The 17,393-nt window shown below is 39.0% G+C and overlaps 1 protein-coding gene across 3 annotated transcripts in view; it reads right to left on the bottom strand.

The window, feature by feature from the left end:
• LOC129706407 (sodium-coupled neutral amino acid symporter 1-like) overlaps positions 1–17,393 on the bottom strand; it is a 60,861-nt gene that overhangs the window by 23,157 nt on the left and 20,311 nt on the right. For 2 of the 3 annotated variants that reach the window (XR_008725053.1, XM_055650695.1), the window contains 6 exons: positions 16,320–16,468; positions 15,320–15,377; positions 12,412–12,527; positions 4,762–4,835; positions 2,027–2,119; positions 1,132–1,210 (listed from right to left, as the gene is read on the bottom strand). Coding sequence is in view for 2 of the 3 variants with exons in the window: in XM_055650695.1 (XP_055506670.1) it covers positions 1,132–1,210; positions 2,027–2,119; positions 4,762–4,835; positions 12,412–12,527; positions 15,320–15,377; positions 16,320–16,396 (497 nt within the window). In the remaining variant the exon portion in view is untranslated. The remainder of the gene's footprint in view (positions 1–1,131; positions 1,211–2,026; positions 2,120–4,761; positions 4,836–12,411; positions 12,528–15,319; positions 15,378–16,319; positions 16,469–17,393) is intronic. The other variant, XM_055650696.1, reaches the window with a different exon arrangement.

Below are 17,393 nucleotides of genomic sequence, written 5' to 3'. Positions count from 1 at the left end.
TGAAAAGGCACATTTTGGTCAGCCACTAGCAACCACACCAAGAGTGATGGTCCAGACCATCTCAAGATGGCTGAAACAGGTGCTAACACAGGCTGGGGTGGATACTAATTTATAAAATCTCTTTCCACCAGGGCTGCAGCTACATCGGCAGCGATACAGTTGTATGTACCAATGGACCAAATCCTCAAGTCAGCAGGATGGTCTGGCGGGGAAAACATTCCAATTATTTTATAAAAAACTAGTAATGAAACCTGGAACGTTTGCAGAAACAATTTAAGTTCTGTAAATTAATTTAAACCCATAAAAAGGGGTTATAAATTTGTGTTAAAAATTTTTATGATTTCAATGTCGAATTCATGTCCAAATTATGTTAACACAATTCCTCTCACAGTCAAGGCAGACGTGATGCATGGACTCGTTTCCACGGCATGAAATCACAGAGCTTTAAAATCTTCACCTAGTCACTCACGTGACTCCGAAGTAAAATAGTAAGATTAAACGAGAACTTACCAGTTTGAAGTTTGATCTGTATTTTATGAGGAGTTACGATGAGGGATTACGTGCCCTCCGCTCCCACCCTGATCATATACTTAACTGGTATCTCTTCTCTAATCTTACTATGTTTAATCATTACAGTTATCTGCGATTTCACACCGCTGGTTTGAAGAATGACATGCATGCGTCCTGGCGGGGTTCTTCACGTAATCCCTCATCGTAACTCCTCATAAAATACAGGTCCAACTTCAAACTGGTAAATTCTCGTTTAATCTCACTATTAAACCCCACATGTGGCTCACACGTGGTTTAGTGCGCCACAATAAAAATGACATTGATGTATTTAAAAGATACGTTTTGAAATATCTGACTAGTATTTTCCTCCACAGAAAAAAATATACTACCCCTATCACTTTATTACACGACATGAAAAGATGAATTTCTGTAGTTATAAGATCTTCACAACATGTCAATAATCATGTTTTAATAAGTTAATTAAATTGCCAAAATATGTTCTGCAGTGGAAGCTCCATAATGATTTGAACAATCTGGATTCTTGTTTTTTTCCAAAATAGTTTTCATACGAACTTTAGAAATTCTCAATTAAAATTTTTTTCATAATATAATTATACTTACTCAGAATCTGCTTGGTACATAAAGGACTCGATGACATGTGGCAGTTGATTCTTGACAATTAGTAAATAACTCAAGATGGCTAAAATAAAAGGATAATCAAATGAACATTTTATTTCAATAGACAATAGGTGCAGGAGTAGGCCATTCGGCCCTTCGAGCCAGCACTGCCATTCAATGTGATCATGGCTGATCATCCCCAATCAGTACCCCGTTCCTGCCTTCTCCCCATATCCCCTGACTCTGCTATTTTTAAGAGCCCTACCTAGCTCTCTCTTGAAAGCATCCAGATAACCTGCCTCCACCACCCTCTGAGGCAGAAAATTCCACAGACTCACTTTCTTTTTTTCTGCACAAATATATTGACCTTGTTTTAAGATTGACGCTCAGTGTAAAGTATTTTCTGACTGTAGAATTGTTCAGAGTGAGTTGCAGATTACCACAGTTGGATTGTTTTCAGTAAAGCTTGACCAGATCATAATTATGGCAGATTAAGTGTGACATTAACAGGAAAGGCATGTATATGTACCATTCTTCTCATTACAGACTCTCAACAACCAATAGAACAAACACAAATAATGTTTAGTTTCTTCGAAACCCATTTTCAAGATTGCATCAAAAGAAATTGAAGTTTTAATTCATCATTTAATTTTGCGCCTATTTTGCTATTTGTTAGAAATACATTGCAAAGCATAAAGGAATATTTTAGAAAATATCATTCATTACAACTTAAGTCACTTTATTCTTATTTATTATTTCTCTCTTACTTATTCAATATTCTTATTGTCCCATCATAAGCAGTCATGCTTTTGACAACCTGGACCCTAAACACAACCAGTGAACTGAACAGTAATGTTGTACTTGAGAAAATAAAAGTTCTTAATTCTGTAAATATTACCTCCAATGTTCTGAAGTGATGTCGATCCAAAAACAGCAAATTTCCCTGGTCTTCCAAATGCTAGCTCTCCCAGCGTTTCATAAACCATGGAACCTAAATACAGGAACAGTTTTACATATTAAAATATTAAGCTGTTATTTTAACAGTTCAACATATTTAGATATTATCTCAGTTTAAAATGCTGTGAAATGGTTAATGGATTTGCAGCAGATAGACACAACAAGCTGGAGTAACTCAGCGGGACAGGCAGCATCTCTGGGGAGAAGGAATGGGTGACGTTTCGGGTCGAGACCCTTCTTCTGAATAGACACTTCTTCAGGCTGATAGATTTGCTGCGCCTTTTCATTTACCTAAAGATATCTCACTTGAAAAACTATGAAAGATTAGTTTCTGTCAGTCTTCATTGATGGAATATTAACAATTTCATCAATATCAGTCTAAAGCAAGTATTGCACATGTTTCCGAAAATAAATAGATATACTTTATCTGCAATCTCTTGCTTGGAAGAATATAATTAATAAGTAAACAGGTTCTATTTTAGTGTTGAGTTTTCAGTTTACTTAAATTTCTTGTTATGCATCATTTCAGTGGCGTTGAGTAATTCAAATCATAGACGGCTGTGGAGGCCGTCTTTGGGTATTTTAAAAGCAGAGGTTGATAGGTTCTTGATTAGTAAGGGTGTCAAAGGTTATGGGGAGCAGGCAAGAGAATAGGGATGAGAGAGAAAGATAGATTAGCCATAATTGAAGGTTAGCCCGTCTCAATGGTCCGAATGGCCTAATTCTGCTCCTATGGTTTCTGGATTTAGGAAGTTCCAGGCTTTTAATTCTATTGTTTGATCTTGCACCTTTCTCACCAACATTGATGGTCTGTATTGAAAGGAATATTTTGTCCCGTCTTATTGACTATGTGTCAGATAATCCAATCTAGCAGTGGATAAATAATTAAATAAACAGCTTGCTGGAAGAGATGAAATTGATAGATTTTTATAATACATAAAACTCAAATAGTCCACAGCTATGCTTTGCTATTTGTTCAAAAGTAGATGTTATCAACATTTATTATTCATTCTTGAACTACAGTAGTTGTACCTGTACTAGGATATTTAATACACAATCATGCACTTCAAGGTGGCAGATTTTATTTTCAGTGTACTAGGATGGTGTTAAAGGCAATCTATTAGTTTCATAGTCACTAATAGGCACTCACGTGTATTGTGTTAAATTAAAATCCCAGCTTTGGCGAGATTCAAATCATTTTCTCCAGATCAATACTTTGGAAATCTATCACATCATTTCATTTTCTGTTAATTTTTTACTTTTTATCTTTCCTTCACAGGCCTATTTAATAGGCTGATTGTTTAAAAAATAATTATTTATAGTTGCATATTAAACGTTTCTACTTAGTTTAGCTTCGTATAGTTTTGCTTAGTGATGAGACAGGAACAACATGGGAACAGGCCCTTTGGCCCACTGAGTCCGTGCCATTCAATGATCACCTGTACACTAGTTCTATCCTACATATTAGGGACAATTTACAAAAGCCAATTAACCTACAAATCTGCATGTCTTTGCGATGCGGGAGGAAACTGGAGCACCTGGAGAAAACCTGCGCAGTCACTGGGAGAATATGCAAACTCCGTACCTATCGCACCCATAGTCAGGAACAAAACTGAGCCTGTGGCGCTGTAAAGCTGCAACTCTACCACTGCACCACTATACAACATATAATAATGACCAGCTAAAATAGCAAGTCTCCTAACAATAATATTTGAAAGTATTAAGATGTTTAAGCTCTGTATTTTAAAAATATCGGAAGATTTTAAACCGAACATACACATAATGTGGTTGCTGAGAATATGTGGGTGTGCAGAGTGTGGTCACAATCACATTTCAAGTTTGAAAAGCAGGAGCACAATTACATAGAACAGTGCAGCACAGGAATGGGCCCTTCACCTCCCATTGCCTGTGCTGAACATTATGCTGTTAAACTGATCTCATCTGCCTATCCATAATCCATATCCCTTTATTACTTGCACTTCCATGTGCCTTTTGAAAAGCCTCTTGAATGGCACTGTTGTATCAGCCTCCACCACAACCTATGGCAATGCATTCCAGGCCCCCATCAGTCCCCGTGTAAAAAACGTGCCCCACACAATTCCATTAAATGATTCCCCACTCGCCTTACAGCAATGCCCTCTAGCATTGGACATTTCTATCCTGTGAAAAAGATTCTGACTGTCTACCATATTTATGCCTCTCATCATTTTGTATACTTCTATCAACTTCCAATGTTCCAGAGAAAATAATCCAAGTATATCCAACCTCTTCCTGTAACTGAAATCCCCCAATCCTCCTGCATCATTCTGGTACCCCCTCCCCCCTCCCCCGCACCCTCTCCAAAGCCTCCACATCCTTCCTGTAGTGGGACCACGAGATCGCGTAATTTGCGTGCCAAGGACACGTAGGTGGGACAGGCCCATTACTCCCAATACTCTAAATGCAGCCTAACCAAAGTAACTAAGTGGGTTTGCAAAAAAAGACATATAGTGCTAGAGTAATTCAGTGGTTCAGGCAACATTTCCGGAAATATGGAGACATGGATAGCTGACATTTCATGATGCGTCTCTTCTTTAGACCTTTCTTCAATTTGGTTTGTTAGTTGTTTACTTAAACATGAAGACTGGACAATTTGACAAAGATGACCAAGTGCTCTTGAAAGAAAGTACTACTTACCCGTTTCCACTGAAGTTTGGAGCAAGAGGTGAATTGAATACAATGACATCAGTGCAATGACAACTAAAAGGAATCTGTAAAAATACAAATACATTTTAATTCTATGCTGAAAATAACCATAGTTTTTTTTCTCATATTCATTCTGCTAATTTCATTTGAAGGTTTTTTGAAAAAAGGAAATAATAGTAGAGAAAAACATGTGCATAAATGTAGGCAAATGGGTTTAGTTTAGTTTAGAGATACATCATGGAAACAGGTCTTTCGGCCTTGAGTCCATGCCAACCAGTGGCCACCCTGCACTTGTTATATCCTACACATTAGCGACAATTTACAGAAGCCAATCAACCTACAAACCTGCACGTCTTTGGAACGTGTGAAGAAACCTGAGCACCCGGAGCAAACCCACGTAGTCACGGCCACTCACAAGTTCTCCGGTTTCCTTCTGCTAATTCTGTAAATTGCCCCCTAAATTGGAAGGAATGGATGCAAAAGTGGGCTAACATAGAACTAATGTGAATAGGTAATCAGTGGACGGTTGGACCTGCTTCCATGCTGGATCTTTAAAACTAAACTGAACATTATTTTTCCCACAATGAGTTCCAGGGTTGAGATGGGGACAGAAACATTATTTGTTGAGACTGCACTAAAAGATGAAAACTTATGCTGAAAAATCTCCCCTTGGCTTATAATGCTAGGTAGAATGTAATTTAATGGGTAGTTTTCCTGATGTGAAATAGTAGGTGTCACCGGTTTTCTAAATAATGTTTAACACCTCTCATTAAGTGTCAAAGCAGACTAAAGAAGCAAACTCCACAGTGAGCAACAAGGAAGTTGAAAAGCAGCAACACCTTCCACCAATGCCAGTAATATATGATTACTAACTGGAACTCAAATGCTATTTTTTATCCAAGTCTAGTTGAGTTTAAGGTCATGTGTACAAGTGGAGTAGAATGAAAGGTCTTGCTTTGTACAGGTGATCGTTGGTCGACATGGATTCGATGGGCCTGTTTGCGCGCAGTATCTTTAAACTCTAAAATCTGCTTTCCACCTAATTATAAGCTAGAAATACTCAAAGCAGCATCTGTGGAGAGAGAAACTTTTATCATGGTTGCCAGGAGGACATTCTATAAATGTGTTCAAATCTTCTTGGCCCTTTAGCTCTACAAACCTGATTGGTTTTGGTTTAACACTTGAACTATGGAGTAGGTGAACACTTCCTGTGAGTGGTATGTTAATAGATGTCAGATAGAGTTGTAGAGGCATACAGCATGGAAACAGGCCCTTCACCCCTACTTGCCACATCTACACTAGTCCCCCTGCCTGCGTTGGACTACATCCCTCTAAATCTATCCTATCCATGTACCTGTCCAAATGTTTCTTAAATGTTGTGATAGTACCTGCTTCAACTACCTCCTCTGGCAGCTTGTTCCATACATCTACCACCCTTTGTGTAAAAAAAGGTGGTGAACTAACTAAATCATTTAAATAACTTTCATAGATGATAAAAACAGAAAATGCTGCAAATATTCAGCAGGTCAGGCAGCATCCGTGCAAAGAGAAAATGAGTTCACTTTTCAGATCTGAGACCCTTCATCACAACGGAAATATAAAAAGTTCTGACAAAGGCTCAGCCTAAAATGTGAACTTGTTTCTCTTCCCACAAATATTACGAACAGCAGAGTATTCCAGCATCCTCTGCTTTCATTTGTTATTTCTACAATCTGCATTTTTTAATTTCCAGTGTTTCATCAAAGGTATTTGACCTGAAATATAAAATTTGTTCCTCGTCCCACCAATGCTGCTCTGGGTATCTCTACCTTATAATATGCTGGAACATAAATTAAATGTGTCTTAAAATGTAGCTGGTGAATATTAACATTGTGCACCTTCAGTTGATCACCTTGAAGTCAATAAATAAATAAAAAGAGAACACAATGTATTAAAAAAACTTGCAAGATAGAAATTTCAAGTAATATGTAAATAGTTTTACTATTATGTTAAATATTTTTAATGTGATAAAGTTAGCTATAGATGGGTATCTGGAAAAGTTGAAGTAATAACAAAATAGCAATTAAAAAGACTGCAGTTGTGGAAAGCAGGAAGTAAGAAAGTGCAAGTTAGTAATTATAAACAATAGGTGCAGGAGTAGGCCATTCGGCCCTTCGAGCCGAATGGTTGGGTCTATGATTTGTCGCCATGAAGGGAGGAGCAAATCTATCATTATGTTAGGCATATCTTTGATAATCGATGTGTGAATGTACAGAACTTATTAAGATATGTTCCCATCAAAATAACTTCCCACTGGGGCTGCCAGTTTTGCAATCAATTTACAATGGTAGATGATCAAAAGCATTAATTTCATGTAACATTACTCATACAGAGCTGGTAACTAAGTAAATGAACACTTGTATGACTAGGGGTTTGGAGCAAATACAAAAATAACATTTAAAGAGCCCAAGATGTTACTGAGCAGAAACAGTGAAAGTGATGGTTGATATGGTAACAGTTCTCTTGAACCATAATAATAAATAATATTTATAAAGGTACTAAATGGTTTGTTTAGTTTCATTTTAGTTTAGTTTAAAATTGTCACGTGTACCGAGGTACAGTGAAAAGCTTTTGCTTCCGTACTATCCAGTCTAAGAAAAGGCCTTACATGTTTACAATCAAGCCAGTCACAGTGCAAAGATAAAGGATAAAGTGTTTAGTGCAAGGTAAAGCCTGATTAAAGATTGTTCAAAGGTCTCCAATGTGGTAGATGGGAGGTCAGGATCGCACTCTAGCTGATGACGTACAGGTTTGTAGGTTAATTGACTTGGTATAAGTGTAAATTATCCCCAGTGTGTGTAGGATAGTGTTATTGTGCGGGGATCACTGGTCGGTGCGGACTTGATGCGCCGAATGGCCTGTTTCCACATTGTATCTCTAAACTAAACTAAAGTACTTTAGAGTATATGGAAGATGTCCAACAGAATATTTAAAATCTCCTCATAGCAACTAGGCAGGAGAATAACAGAAATTAAAGATATGTGAGGTAATGTATTTATATAGAAATAGCAAAGCTGAAAGGTACAGTTTTAATATGCTTATGCCAGACAAGAAAATTATCCGTTTAGAACTCATTGCGCAAAATGTTGTTTTCAGCTGAAACCACTGTTGCAAAGAGATAATTATGGGACATGTATTTGGAAACAAGAATAAAAGATGAGCTGGCTTTTTCCCCTTTGATTACAGTGAAATAGTGACATCAAATATGTTCAATGGTCTTAACATTCATGAAACCAGCTCACAAAAGAGCAACAAGGGATTTTTTGTTTAGTTAAGGTATTAGAGATACATCATGGAAACAGGCCCTACAGCCCACCGAGTCCACGCCACCCGTCCACTAGTTGTATCCTGCACACTAGGGACAATTCACAGAGGCCAATTAACCTACAAACCCACATGTCTTCGGAATGTGGGAAGAAACTGGAGCACCCGGAGGAAACCCATAAGGTCTCAGAGAAAACATGCAAACTCTGTACAGACAGCACCCGTAGACAGGATTGAATCCGGGTCCCTGGTGCTGTAATGGGCCTGTCCCACTTCGGCGATTTTTTAGGCGACTAGGCTGTCGCCACATGGTCGCCGGGGTGTTGCCTGTTTGGTCGTGAGTAATCTCCTCAAATCTGCCCAAATAGTCGTAGCATCTTTCCGGTTGCTGCTGGATTTTCAACATGTTGAACATTTTTCAGAGACAGTTAGCAACAGTGGGTTTGATGCCAATGAGCGTAGCTTGACTTTTCCTGACGTAGGTGCTGTCGTAGTTGTCACCAGGTGACGTAGGTTGTCGCCGATGCTGACTTCATTTAAAACATTTTGTTGTTAAAGTAATGATTCTATTTCAAATTTTATATCGATGGGGGGGGGGTCCAATCGCAGGCTTTTCAGTGACCTGCTACGACTATGACAGTTCTCGGCAGTCGCTTAAAAATAGCCTAAGTGGGACAGGTCCATAAGACAGCAACTTTACCGTTGTGCCACCGTGCCACCCGGATTTGTGCAACAAGATTTCTGTTCACGAAATTATGGATATAATTGGTGATTTTTAAAAATGTATTAATTCACAGGCTGTGGAAAAAAAAACTTAAAGAGCCAACATTTGTTGGTTATATTGGCTTTGGTAATAATTGTAAATTGTCGCAAGTTTGTCGGATAGGGCTAGTGTATGGGGATTGGTGTCGGTGAGCTAAAATGCCTGTTTCTGAACTGTGTCTTTAAAAACTGTACTAAACTAAACTAAAGATTTGTATAATTACATGAATTTTCCAGCTGCCATGGTGCGATTTGAACGCATGCTTCTGGAAACTATTCCAAAGAATGATTGTTACCAGGCATAACAAGAGTCTGTGGCAATATTTTGTGCAGCATTATAATGGACAAATCATGAATTAAGATTATAAACTGATGAAGGATAGAAATCACTAAAAGGATTTCAATTTTTTGATTCAATAATTTACTGAACTAACTGCAGCATAATGGTATTTAACATCGGACTAAAAGGAAAGTGAGGTCATATTTCGATCCTTCAAAAAAAATGTGGGATGTTTATTTAGAATATGGATGGTAAAAAAGTAGGTCTAAGAGAAACCAAAATAGAATAGTGGAATAGACCTTTTCACTGAAGTTAACCTTTCGGGATTAGTTCCAATAAGAGATTCATACTTTTAGAAGATATTAAATGTTCATTTGGTGATCCATAATTCTTGACAAAAAAAAATCCACCTTTCATGTGAATGACTAAGTGCAATGAATAACAATTGATGGACATATGGCAAATATTGACTTCTGTCTCTCAATTTCATTTTATGCACCTACTAAATTTGAGAGACTGAATGGATTTTCTGGTTTTGAATTTAATGTTGCCTAATGAGCTGTTCAATATTCATTTAGCTTAGAAGTGTTCATTAATCTCCATTCGGTTCCTATGTGCATACTGACTATTCTGTCACTTTATTCATTTAATGAACATTTTATAAATGAAACCAACACCATCAAATAAATTCAGCAAATCACAAACATCAGTTTTGATTGAATGATTCCACATGCAGATTAAACTGCATATCCTCAATTCATCTTAATCTCGATTTTTTTAACATTTAATTACCTCGGTTCAGATGGAATGCTGACGCACTGTTTGACCCAATATAATTCAAACTAGAATGTTCATATGTACGTTTCTTGTCCTTTACAATTTAAGTTATTACAAAAAAACATTCTGCTTTACCCCTTTATAAAAACAATTTAAAATCACATTCCAGACCATTCTGTACTCCTATGCACATGGAATTACTCCCCAAAGAGAGGATGGTGAAATTCTTTAAAAAAAATTGCAGATGCTAGAATTCTGAAGAAAAAAACAAGTGCTGGAAATACTGAGCAAATCAGACAGCATTCATGGCGAAGCAAACTAACTTAACATTTTCTTCATTTTTATGTCATTGGACATTTTTATGTCCAATGACAAAAAATCGTCGACCTGTAATATTAACTCAGTCTTTCAACAACCCACAGGTGCTGTATGACCTGCTAGGATTTCCTAGCTTTCTCTATCATTTAAGGTTTTCAGGAACTGCTGTGTTCTGCAAGTCACAGAACCACCATTTTCTTTTATTTTGTTATATGCCCTCTTTCATCTGTTAATAATCAGTGGATAATTAAAGTATGGACAACCTTGATCAACTCTGCCACAGGTATTCCCTCTGTTCTCTCTACCCCTTTTTTGCAACTTTTTAACTTAGATTAATTAAGCGACATAGCCCCAAGGAAACAGGCCCTTCGGCCCACTCAGTCCATGCTGACCAGCGTTCCCTGCACGCTAACACTATCCTACATGCACCAGGGACAATTTACATTTAAACCAAGCCAAGTAACCTACAAACCTGTACATCTTTGGAATGTAGGAGGAAACCAGTGCTCCCGGAGAAAACCCACAAAAATCATGGGGAGAACGTACTAACTCCGTACAGACAGCACCTGTGGTCAGGATCGAACCTGTGACTCTGGTGTTGTAAGGCAGTAACTCTACCATTGTGCCACCATGCCGACCTTTTTTCTAATTCCTAAGATCAAAAATATCCATCCTGTTTCACTCTCTACAGTTGCTGTTGATTATTACTAACATTTAGTTCTTATCACTGCACACAGAGGTTGGCATGTATATGGAATGAGCTGCCAGAGGAGGTAGACGAGACAGTTACTATAACAACATTCGGACACGTACATGGATAAGAAAGGTTAAGAGGGATATTGGCCAAACGTGGGTGGGTAGGACTAGTGTTGATGGTCGGAATCAGCACGTTTTAGCTTTAGTTTAGAGATCCAGGGTGGAAACAGGCTCTTTGGACCACTGAGTCCATGCCGACCATCGATCACCCTACACTAGTTCCAAGTCATCACTTTTTCACATCCTACACATTAGAGGCAACCTACAAACCTGCACCATCTTTGGAGTGTAGGAGGAAACTGGAACACCCCAAGAAAACTCACATGGTCACAGGGAGAACATACAAACTTTGGACATACAGCACCAGTGGGTGAGGATCGGACCCAGGTCCCTGATGCTGTGGGCAGCAACTTTACCACTGCCCCACTGTGCTGCTCAAGTTGGGCTGAAGGGCCTGTTTCCAAGCTGTATGACTCCCTAAAACTCTAATATGTTTTAAGGAGAAATTGAATATGCAGTTGTGATGTATTAACCATTGTATTAACATCTAAAAAAACATAAACTTGAACGTTTCAAACACAGCCTGAAAATAAAAATACACCTAAAATCAGGGACCAATATTATCCATGGTTCAATTGTTGGCCTTTGTGCTTCTGATTCAGAGTATCGTAGGTGCAATTGAGAACAACAATCCAGGCTGACACACCACTGCTGTAAGAAGAAGCCGTGTTATGTGAAATGTGAAACAAGCAGTGCATTAATTATCTCTTCTTGCAGGGAATGTGAAAAATGTAATGGGACGACACTGAACAGGAAGTATGTTATTGCTGGTGCTCCTGCCAAAACCTTTAATCAACATCACTGAGATGTGAAAGACTAACTTGTCGGCGCTACATTGCTACTTGTGGAGATTAGTGAAGTGCAAACTAACCATCTGCTGCATTTTTTATATTAGAATGGAGATATGTTTCCCAATATGTTGCCTAGAGTTGTTGCCTACAGCGCCCGAGACCCAGGTTCAATCCTGACTAAAGGTGCTGTCTGTACGGAGTTTATACATTCTTCCGGTGACCAGGTGGGTATGCCCCAGGTGCTCCGGTTTCCTCCCACATTCCAAAGACGTACGGGTGTGTAGGTTAATTGGCTTCGGTAAAGATTGTAAATTGTCCCTAGTGTGTAAGATAGTGCTAAGGGTGGTCAGTGCAGTCTCGGTGGGCTGAAGGGCCTGTTTCTGCATTGTATCTCTCTAAACTCTAATGTACTTTGAGATGTCGCAAAGATGTGAAAGCCGCTATACAAATTTACAAATTCTTCCACCAACCCAATTATCTTTTTAGTGGAAGAGACCGCAAGATGCTATTTTTGAGGATAGGCTGTATTTTTGATGGTATTCACAGCAGAAAGCAATGAAACGTAATATTGCTATTTCAGCCTTCAATACTCACACAAATGATATAATCCCTGTGTTGGCCATGGCGTATGATAAGCCCAAGAGTCCACTGCCAATGATGGCATTGCTGAGGTTGAAAACAGACATCGGCATGGAGGTGAATCCAGGCTGCTAAATGAATTAGAGAAATAATGTTAATCTGACAATCAAGAGTAACAGATGCCTGGATTTATTTTATAAACTTCTAACACAATTATGTCATTTTGCGTGAAAAACTAATAAACATCAGAATTTTTAATGAATTCACATTGAATATATTACTAAATATTCGGATGGATGCACAGAGTCTCTTGCCCACAGTGGGGGAATTGAGAACCAGAGGGCATAGGTTTAAGGTGAAGGGAGAAAGATGTTATAGGAATGCCAGACCAAGTGCAGACCCGTTGCACTTGGTCTGCTCCCCCAACGCACCCTTTCCCTACCCATATCCCTAGGAATATAAGGGGTACTTTTTCACGCAAAGGGTGGTGGTTGTGTGGAATAAGCTGCCGGAGGAGTTAGTTGAGGCAGGGACTATTGCAACGTTTAAGAAGCAATTAGACAGGTACATGGATAGGACAGGTTCAGAGGGATATCATCCAAACGCGGGGAAGTTGGACTAGGGTATATGGGACATGTTGGTTGGTATGGGCAAGTTGGGCTGAAGGGCCTGTTTCCACGCTGTATGACTCAATGACTCTATATAGTTTTTAAAGCCGGCACAACAGCAGTAGAGTTGCTGTCTTTCCTGGTGCTATGGGTTGTTAAGCAAGTTTTTCAGGTGTCATTGAGTTAGCAGCTAGTAATACAAATGAGACCAATCATTCAGATTATTCAAATGTAATTACGAGGCATGGAACTTCCTGAATTTTTCACCATTGTAAATCACACAGGGAAACGATAGGTACATGTTAATAAGATGCAAAATAGATGCTGGAATCTTAAGCAAAACGCAAACACCCGAGGGTGCTCAGCAAGTCTGTCTGCATCTGTGGAGGGATTTGGACAGATAATGTTTTGAATCTTCGGAATCTTCCGAATTTTGTTCTCAGCAGGGCAGTACTCTGCATATCGCCAACTTGGACAATGTTACATTATTATCAAGCCAATTAATCAAGCCAATTGACCTACAAAACCTGTACGTGTGGGAGGAAACCGAAGATCTCGGAGAAAACCACGCAGATCACGTACAAATTCCATACAGACAGCACCTGTAGTCGGTATCGAACCCGGGTCTCTGGCGCTGCATTTTGCTGTAAGGCAGCAAATCCACCGCTATGCCACCGTGACTGCTTGAGGTGGGACCCTTCTTTCGTCTGGTGTGATTGCTGTCGCATTAAATTGGAACCTTCAGGTTAAAATCAAGGAAGTGTGCAGACAGGCTATCTTGCCACCTAATATATGGTTATAGACAGAGTTATTCTGTCTATTGATTATGGGGTATTTGTGTATCCAGTGGGACACTCCTCGCAATAAAGGTAATGAAAAAAAAGCTATTATAGGTGCCTGAATTCCCAATAAAGGGTGTTTGAATATTTAGAGGTGTCTTGTCAGGTGAGATGCACTCCAGTTCTTAACATGTAGCTTTATGGAACCACACGTCTCCATTTAAAAATAGTAAAGTAAACAACATGTGTAATTTAGAGTCATACAGTCATAGAGTGATACAGAGTGGATACAGGCCCATCGGCCCAGCTTGCCCACACCGGCAAACATGTCCCAGCTAAACTAGTCCCACCTGCCTGCGTTTGGTCCATATCCCTCCAAACCTGTCCTATCCATGTACCTGTCTAACTGTTTCTTAAATGTTGGGATGGTCATGGCCCCTGGCTCGAATACCTCTGGCAGCTTGTTCCATGCACCCACCACCCTTTGTGTGAAATGTGTTTAATTAGCTGGTGTTATCTCTGTGCTTCGAGAGTATAAAGTGTAGAGGGTTACCTCCAAGAGATTCCTCCACCATTACATTCAACATCACAACACTTGGGTTCTTCCCCTATTCCCCCAGCACCAACCCCCCTTATTTCTGGGGCACACAACCGCCAGTTCCTAATTTCTTTCCAACCTATCTTTACAACTCTTCTTTTGAACATTCTCTCAAAGGTTATAAATACATTCTGATAGTTAGCATTATTAAGCAAGTGGCTGCTTCATATGTTCATGAGTCATGGTAGAAGAATTAGGCCATTCGGCCCATCGAGTCTACTCTGCCATGCAATCATGGCTGATCTTTCTTACCCTCTCAACCTCATTCTCCTGTCTTCTCCCCTTGACACCCTTACCAATCCAGAATCTGTCAATTTCGCCTTAAAAATACCCAATGACTTGGCTCCACAGCTCTGTGACAATGAATTCCACAGATTCACCAACCTCTGAATAAAGAAATATTTCCTCATCTACTTTCTAAAGGTATGCTCTTTTATTCTGAGGATATGGGCTATGGTTCGAGTTTCTCCCACTAGTGGAGGCATCCACTCCATATCCACTCCATACAGGCCTATTACTATACTATTGGTTTTCTCTTAATACAATTAGAATTGTATCTCACCACCAACATGTCAAAATAAGGTTAAGTAAAATCAGATGGATCCTTAGGCAATTATCTTATTCCAGTCAAGACTTTGGCACCATCGAGCTAGTCAATTTTGCAAATACAGTAGCTCTTTCTTTTATTCACTGCTTATCACTGCTGTAGTTGCTCTCTACAACCACTCTATCAGCCTTTCACTATTCAGTAAATTTCAATGAGGTTCCACCTCATCCTTTCTAAACTGCAGAGAGTACATGCCCAGTGTCATCAAACGCTCCTCATATGTTAACCCAATCATCCCTGGGATCATTCCCATAAACCTCCTCTGGACCCTCTACAATGCCAGCACATCTGCCTCAGTTATGGGGCCCAAAACTGTTCACAATTTACTCACCTTCGTCTGGGTTGGCAGGGAACTTGTGCTTTCAACAGCATCATTATAAATGCTTTTTCTGGAAAATAATATTGCAAGTAATATGAAAATCTAGATTATATATTTTTTGGTTTTACTCTTCGCCATATTTCACATTTTCTTATAAAATATCCAATATTGTTTTTTACACTAATTTTAAAGTAACTAAATAAGTGCAATGTTGCATTATTTTCTCGAATAAATGTTTTGTTAAAATTATCAATACTCATAAATACATTTTCAACATAAATCGGTGCGAATATTCTTTGCCACTGGGGTAAAATATGCCAACAAAATAGCATAAAGTTTATTTAGAGATGCAGGGTGGAAACGGACCCTTCAGCCCACCGAGTCAGTGCTGACCAGCGATCACCCGTTCACCAGTTCTATCCTACACACTAGGGCCAATTTTATAGAAGCAATCAACCTACAAACCTCCACATCTTTGGAATGGGGGAGGAAACCGGAGCACTCAGAGAAAATCCTCACGAAATTCACACTAGAATGTATAAACTCCGTACAGACAGCACCTGTAGTCAGGATTGAACCCGGGTGTCTGGGGCTATAATGCTGCGCCACTGTGTCACACCTGGGTTGCTGGAACTGTGAGGCAACAGCACTATCTGCTGCACCACAATGCTATTTTACTGTGTGCACTGCAGTTAGCAACCTGTTCTCTGTAGAAATACCAGGTAGTCATATGCGTAATCTGGCCCAATTTGTTTGCCTGGGGAACACTTGACTTAAATAATTTATCTTTATAGTTGCAAAGTGGATCCATTAAAGTCAGCTTCCAATTTGTGAAATTAACTTTCCTGAGAATCTATGTTGGATTCCTATAATTCTGGACATTCAATATCTTACTTTACAAAATATTATTTGACAATGGCAGTTTTCTTTACAGTAGAGCAGTTAACAGTATTAATGATTCTCTAACATGTTAATGTAATATTACATGAAGGAATTTATATTTTCCACATACCCTTTCATTCCACCTTCTGCAGCTGCAGGTTTATGTTCATTAAATTTGGTGATGGTCTTAAGTTCCACATTTGCCATCCCAACTTCCAGGTCAGCGTTTGGCAAAGATGTTCAGAAAAAGTCTTCAACGCTGTCTTAATTGAAGTTTACCTATTTGGACCGACAGGGTAGTTTTAATTATTGAAAGATGAAATTACATATTGAGTAGAACTGATTGTTAAAACATCCCCACTGATTCATATTAGGACCAACCTTTCACAAATAGGCATGCAAATAACATTCTTGTAGAAATTCCTTGAGTCTACTTCTTGTAGAATTCCTACTTGGAAATTTAGTGTGCAAAAAAATGTATTCTTAATTTAACACAGTGCTAACGATTTCTGATCATGCATGAATGGGCCATGAAGTTTCTCTGCAGCAAAATATTATTTTCAGTTTAGAGACACAGTGTGAAAACAGGCCATTCAGCCCACCGAGTCAGTGCTAACCAATGACCTCCTGTAAAACATGACCCACATTGGCTTCCTCCGATGCAGTGCTCTAGTTTTCTCCACCATCCCAAAGATGTGCTGATGTGTAGGTTAATTGGCCTCTGTAAAAAATCCACGAAAAGTGTAGGGAGTGGATGAGAAAATGGGATAACATACAACTAGTGTTAATGGGTGATTGATGGTATGAGTATACTCGGTGGGCCAAAAGGCTTGTTTCCATGCCTTATCCCTAAACTAAACAAAAGTAAACTAAACTGAGAAGTATAAGGTAATTCCTTTCTAAATGATTTAATTTAGTCAATTTGAGTGTTTTTAAATGCTCCTGTAGTGTTCTAGGGTTTTACGTGATTTTGATTATTTTATTGTAATAATTATTTTTATTTTATGTACTTTTTCAGTGCTTGTCACTGTCAAAGGCATTTGCAAGCTTTCCATCTCAGTATCACATCAGATAACCTGTGAGTTTGGGTGGGACCACACATTATGTGTCAGCTAGGCTGGTTATTGTCAATTAACTGGGGGTCATCTGCCAAGTGGAGGCCATCTCCAGCAAAGAGTGGTGCTTAGAGAGTTGACAACTGGTG

Source organism: Leucoraja erinacea, chromosome 19, assembly GCF_028641065.1.
Source record: "Leucoraja erinacea ecotype New England chromosome 19, Leri_hhj_1, whole genome shotgun sequence".
NCBI classification, from domain to species: Eukaryota; Metazoa; Chordata; class Chondrichthyes; order Rajiformes; family Rajidae; genus Leucoraja; species Leucoraja erinaceus.
Note: the sequence above shows the minus strand (reverse complement) of the source record. Positions and strands in the feature narration are given on the sequence as shown.